Source organism: Mycena indigotica, assembly GCF_014461135.1.
Source record: "Mycena indigotica strain 171206Taipei chromosome Unknown Mind.scaff0009, whole genome shotgun sequence".
Lineage (NCBI taxonomy): Eukaryota > Fungi > Basidiomycota > Agaricomycetes > Agaricales > Mycenaceae > Mycena > Mycena indigotica.
In genome coordinates, this window is record NW_023503008.1 from 2,363,539 (window position 1) to 2,370,094 (window position 6,556).

A 6,556-nucleotide genomic window follows, 5' to 3' on the forward strand; every position below is an offset into this window, starting at 1 on the left:
CCCTCTCCTCCATTGTGCCATTACTGACATTGATATTAGTGTGCCCAATGCGTCGCGCCCTCGTTTGCGCTCCAAACCGCCCGCATCACCGATTTTTGATGCGATCACCCGATTATCCGATAATTTTGGGGGTGTCATTTGGACCTCAAAAAACACGATTTAAGAGGTCATTTTTTTCCAGGATTTTGCCGCCAGAGGCAAACATACGGGAGGACTTTCAACGCAAACATTGGCAGCAGTGCGCTGCCAACTCTACACCCTTGTGAGTTTTCACCCAAGTCTTTTTGTTTCCCAATGCCCAAACTATTGCAGTCCATCCCAATTTCCCACCACGACGGGCTCTACTCTGGCCGACTTGGGCCTCCGCTGGCGGCACCTCCCCGCCCCCGCGCTTCTTCATCCCACTACCACACCCAACGCGCCAACGGCGCGACCGCTCTGTCCCTCCATGTTGGCTCCAACGCCTGCCGTCTTCCCAAGGCGTCTGCGGCACGTGCCTGCATCCCCGTCGACCATGCCGGCCCTACGGCGCGAGCCCGGTCTTGACCGGAGCCATCCGCCCGGCGGCACGTGGCCAGATCAAACAGCCGCTCTTGCGACCATAGCAAATTCGCCCACCGCGCCAGCGCGCTGTCGTCACCGGTTGACCCCAACCCCGCCCGATGCGCCCCATGCCCGACTTCGACAATGACGCGAGCGGGCTTGACCTCAGCCCCTCCGGGGCCATCCGCCGGGCGGCACGTGCCCGAACCGGCCACCCACCACTTCCTTCTTACCACCATGCGCAATGCGCCAACCACACCAGCGCCAAGTCCCTCGATCCCGCCGCCTCCACAGCCCTCTGTCTGCTGCCAGAACGGGTGTCCACGCGCCCAACTGGCCGTTGACCGCCGTCTACAACGCCATTAGCAACGACAAACGCGCCCGTTGACTGTGCGCCAACCTTAACCAAACGCACGTCTGGCGCGGCACGTGGCTGGGAAGAGCTCTACGGTACTATGCCTGCCTTGTCGTTTCGACCAGCGCAACTGGCGCTATCAGTCGGCCTCGATCTCGTCAACGCGTTAAGGCGGGTCGGCCTCACCAACTTGCAGTCCTGTGCGACAGCGCTGTCTCGGGAACCTCACCAAAACGTGACTCCGCGACCATTCTTTTCCTAAAACACCTCTGCAACGATCCTTTCCTGCTCGGATTCAACACTAGCGAGTAAGAGCAACGGACACGCACTTTGGACGCCCTTCCTGCATTGTCTCCGTGCCAGTTTCGAGCCCGCGGTGCCGACCCGGCGGCACGTGCCTGAACCGGCCAGCAAGAGCTTTCATCTTAGCACCATGCAAAATCGCCAACCACGCCTGCGCCAAGTCCTCGCGACCTTGCCGCCTCCCCAGTCCTCTGTCTGCTGCCAGAACGGGTTGTCCGTACCACACTTGCAGTTGCTTGCGCGAGCGCTATCAGCCGACCTCTGCGCTACCTCCTTCCCCCAAACGCCATCAGCTGCTAGTTCTCCACTACCGACCTCGATGGACCCGTTGGCTTGGCGTTGCATGCTTGAACTGGGCGAGACTTCCCTCCGACACTGCCGATGCTCCCTTAACGCGTCAATCTTGGCTGTCGTGGGCAGTGATCGAGGGGTCTGGCAGCGTTGCGAGCGAGCGAGAGAGCCCTGACGCGGCTTTGGACCCTCCAGCAACGCCCTCGGTACTGTCTGCTGGTGCCTCCCCCGACACCCATTCTGCGCGGGAGGTCGGTCTCCATCACCAACCCAGTCGTGGTTTGGCAACAACGGCGGTGTTCACGGCGAAGGCTGCAACCCGGGAAAGGGATCGAGTCGGGCGGAACTATGGCGGGAGTGGTTGGCAGTATTTGGCCTACAACTTGCCCCGCTGTCTGCCAACAGCCCCTGGTGCGGGTTTGGACAACTCTTCCCCCCGACAAACAACTCCTTGCCCTCCGCGACACCCATTCTGCGGGAGCTTCGTGGTCTGGCGGGACAGCAAGGACATCGACAAATGGCGCTGTTCTGCAACGCGGGGATGGTGGAGTTGGTTGGGACGGCGACTGGGCTGGTTTGACGGGGATGGAGTTGGTGGTGGGGATCGGGATCGGGAAGTGCACACGGGGATACGCGTTTTTTACGCGTTTGGACGCGTCGTTTACGCGTATCTCGCGATGCCAGAGGAGATACACCCGTATTTTACGCGTTGTAGCGTCGCGTACCTTGAAAAAGATGATTTTTTTTTTCTGTAACGTAAGACTTGAGGGTATATAACCAGAGCCCTCGCGAGCCTTAGCGAGCTGCGAGCCTTTGCGATGGGTGAGTAAAGCGTTGAGGTGGATGCGGGAGGGTAAGGCTCGCTGCAGGTGCTGGCCTCTTTCCTTCCGGCTGACGAACCTAAGTTCAAGGCGACTCGCGACGAGTTGACGGCTGTTGGGGTTGCTGATGCCCCGACCTTTGCGCAGAAGAATCGGAACTTCAGCGCGCTCATGGCGAATTATCCCATTCTCTCGCAGGTGCTTACTCTCCCGCGTCTGCTGGTCGTCCTCCGGGCGACCCAGCCCCGTCGCTATTCGATTGCGAGCAGTCCTCGGGTGAACGCGCACGTGGCCAAGTTGTGTGTTGGCGTGGAAGACCCTCGGGTTGTGGCCCACGACCATGCTGGACTGTGCTCGAGTTTCTTGAAACGCATCGCGGTCGGACATGCGGTTTGGGCACGGCCCTGGGCGTCGCAGGAGACCTTCCATCTCCCCGACGACCCGACGGTCCCCATCACGATGGTTGCCGCCGGGACAGGCATCTCGGCCTTCCTTGGGTTTTTGGTGGGGCTGGATTCCTTGCTGCTTGAATAGCTACTGATTTCTATAGGAACATCGGCGCGCACAAGGCTACAAGGTCACCGAGACCGCGCCCTTCCGGCTTTACTACGGCACGAGCTACCACGACATGTCCCGCTTGCGCGCGCTTGTCGCCGGGTTCGCCCGCGGACAGCACCGTCCTGCTTGAGGCGGTGTATTCGGAGGAGGAGGACGCGCCGCCGGTTCGCCCAGCAGCTGCTTACGCGTGACGCGCTGAAGGTCTGGGTCGACCCTGTGCACGGGGGGCACGTGTATGTCTGCGGCTCGGCGACCCGGGTCGGGCAGGGCGTGCGGCATAGCCTGATGAGCATTGCGGAGCAGGTCGGCGGCGTTTCTGATCCGGAGGCGTGGCTCGCGACGTTGCGGAAGGAGGGCCGGTACAGCGAGGACGTGTTCGGGTAGATGGTACAGTGCTCCCAGCCGTCAAGGCTGGGAAATATTTTGTAGATTTTTTGACTATTTTTGTTGAACTCAGGCGCCCAAAATACGACGTTTTATGCCTCCAATCTTAATTTTCCCACGCTTGTTTCACTTTCCCAGGGTCGGATCTCGGACCAATGGCGTCGTGAGTATTTTGATGTTGTCTCTAATCAATTTTCATCAGGTTTCCGTGAACAGGCTGACGGCTCATTTCCGACTGCCAAAAAAATTGGTGCCCGAGTGTCTTGACGCAATTTCTATTGACACTATTTGGCACTTCTTTCGACACTGCAATCGTTATCGAGACGCATATCGCTATGGGCTCAACCCTCGTCAAGCAGCATATGCAGTAAAAAAGTATTCATCTCATCGACGGGTCCCTCGGGCCATCATGAGTGATATTAATATGAGGAGGGATAAGGCCGCAAGCGGCAGGTGCTGAACCTTACATAATAAGCCAGGGAAGACCGTGGCCAGCTGCCGCCAGCACCACGTGATATGACGTGGCTCGTCCCAAAAGGGTTATAGAAATGCACAGCCATTCCCGATATGGGGGGCTGGTTTCAACATGATTCTATAGAGCCAAACCTTAGGTTCGGCAATTATTAATCGTGCATAGATAGCATAATTGGTAGTCTCGATTCCAGACGTTCGTGAGCAGCAGGCGAGCAAAGCTTGCCGGAACAGACGCTTGACGTTGCCGGGGTAGTTTTTGATGGGAGGGGTGATGGAAAAGGCTGCTCACGAACATCTGGTGCAAATTGATCAGAGATGTTGCGCATGATTATATCTGATGACGTACATTTACTGATTGTCACCTTGGAATGGCTCAGTGGTGGCCTATAAGCCTCAGAGTTCCAATAATTTGTGGTGTATACTCAAGGCAAGGGTCTCTCAAGCAGCTTTGCAAATTTTCAGCAGCCAATTTGCATGTTATGGGCCTTACATTGGCCAATGATGTCAAATAACATAGTGATGAAAAGCTCAGTCAAAGATGCTGGAGATACCATTTTTTCTTGTAGGAATAGGTGTACGGAGAGATTGACTAAGTAAATCTACCCCAATGGGGTCAGTAAGGCTTTAACAGCAAGAAAACCAGGAATTTTGGTTAGTTTGAGAAGCAACTGATAAGCATGCGCAACCCGCCTAGTGTTGCCGCGAGTCGAGTTTGAGTTCAACTCGAGTTGATGGCTCATCAGCCAACTCGCGAGTTGACTTGGCTTGGCTGCTGATCGGCCAAGACCCAGGCATGGTAGACTAAGACTGGGCATCCAAATAATCCAATGTCATTTATGAGCAAGGCTGGTGCCAGGTCAGTGGGGCAAAGAGGGCTGAGATTGGCATAAGTTGATGTGTAGACATGAATTTTGGTGGCTATTGTGAGGGAGAGGCAGGACCTGCAGGCTGGCCCCCAGCCAGTATGTTGACAGTGATGTGGGGTGACGCGATGACGAGCCATCAACAAGTCGAGTTAACTCGTTCCAAATTAGGAACGAGTCGAGTTGCGCTCGACTCGTCGCCGAGTCAACTTCGAACTCGCGGCAACACTAAACCCGCCTGGTTAAATGGCACCAGATCTTTGAGGGCTGATTTCTCTGGCGTGATGGGTGATGGTACATCCCCGCATCATGTCCGGCATGTCCCCACTGCCCTTGAACGATCTGGGACCAAGAATACATAATTGGAGTCATTCGACAACTTTTTAACCGTTCTGAGCTCTGTTTGCGACTGAGAGACAATGCCGGGCCGTGCCGAACAGCTTTCCCATGCACATTTCACTTTTTCGAGGGCGGAAAAGTGTAGCCTTCACCAAATCCTCAAATCACTGGGTGCCTATAGCATCGAGCTAAGCTTGTGTAGTGTCTATTGCACTGCTCTGATACATAGAAAAATACAAATGGAAAAGGTTTTTTGTCGGGGACTTTACATGACGTGACAGAAGGTAGCAAAGAATTAAATTAGACGCCGTCACATGACGTGCCTGATTCGCTCCCACGCGTGTGCGACTCTGACGGACACTCCGATGCAGGCAGAGACGCTGGACCCGCGACGCGAGGCGGCGGCCAAGTTTGAGGTGTTTGACGGCGGCGGGAACAAGGTCACGTTCGGCTCGCTCTTTGCGGAGCAGAAGACGGTCGTGGTGTTCATCCGTGCGTATGCGGCCTCTCTCGTTGTTGAGCTTAATGGTGGGCAGGCCATTTCTTCTGCGGGGTGAGTGCCAGTTAGACACATGCCTCATTAGCGAACCTCTGTCAGTCCTGCAAGGTGTGTCCTCTGAACCCCACCCAATGGTGCTGATAAGATAGATGTACGTTGAAGACCTGGCGCAGGTCCCCCGGGGCGGCGCTTGCTGCTGCGGGCACCCGGATTGTGCTGATCGGGTGCGGCGACTGGGCGGCCATCCAGGCATACCACGGTGTGTAGCAGCAGCAGTCGTCTGCGAGTTGGGCTCATCTGCGCGCAGAAATGACAGGTCCATCACCGGTCTTACATAACCCACGCTGACTGTCGCAGGTTGGGCGGGCGCGATCTCACGCGGACCCGACGCGCTGTACACGCATCTCGGGCTCGTGGACAACCTCAAGGTCACGCCCAAAGACAAGGCGCGGCCGGGCTACCTGAAGCTGTCGCGTCTGCACAACACGCTCAACAGCATCAAGGTAAGCAGATTACATATGTGATCATTATTATTTAAAATATTGCAGACGGGCTACCTCGCGTACCCGGCGCTCGCGTTCAAGGCGGGGAAGGTGTCCCAGAATGGCGGCGACTTCGTCCTCGGCCCGGGCGTCAGCTGTGCGTTTGTGCACCGCATGCAGAACACGGAGGACCGTGAGTGCCTGCCCCGGCCCTGTCCAATCACTGGCTGAGTTTTTCTAGATGTGGAAGTCGTGGATCTAATGAAGGCGGCCGGCGTTGAGTATGCGCCTTGAGTAGCGCTCTTGTCGTAGTCCTGTTTGCAATCATATGTCCTCGGTCTGCCCGCCGGCGCCGGCCCGGCCCCCGGGTCCCCTCGCGAACATCAGCGCGCCGCCCCGGCGCGGCCACGACCTGGCTCATTCGCGGGGACGCAGAGCAGCCCACGAAGGATCGTTATTCTATCAACCACCGCCACCTCGGGCCGCCGGCCCGGCCCCATCCATTTTCCGGCACTGAGCGTAGAAGGGCTCGTTGTTGCCAATTGTTTGCATTCGCATTCGCGCGCCTGGTTCAGTGGCAACAGTGAGCGCGCGAACACCAGCAACAAGTTCAGTCACTTACTGATTTGTTTTAGATTCACGCT

The 6,556-nt window shown here is 56.8% G+C and overlaps 1 protein-coding gene across 1 annotated transcript; it reads left to right on the forward strand.

Moving 5' to 3' along the window:
• Window positions 1-5,296: 5,296 nt before the first annotated feature.
• On the forward strand, window positions 5,297-6,206 carry MIND_01060400 (uncharacterized protein; the record flags this gene model as incomplete). Its single annotated transcript, XM_037367185.1, has 7 exons — window positions 5,297-5,484; window positions 5,530-5,538; window positions 5,604-5,689; window positions 5,738-5,746; window positions 5,788-5,933; window positions 5,979-6,105; window positions 6,154-6,206. 7 exons carry the CDS (start codon window positions 5,297-5,299, stop codon window positions 6,204-6,206), a joined length of 618 nt encoding a protein of 205 aa, XP_037216579.1.
• Window positions 6,207-6,556: the final 350 nt, after the last annotated feature.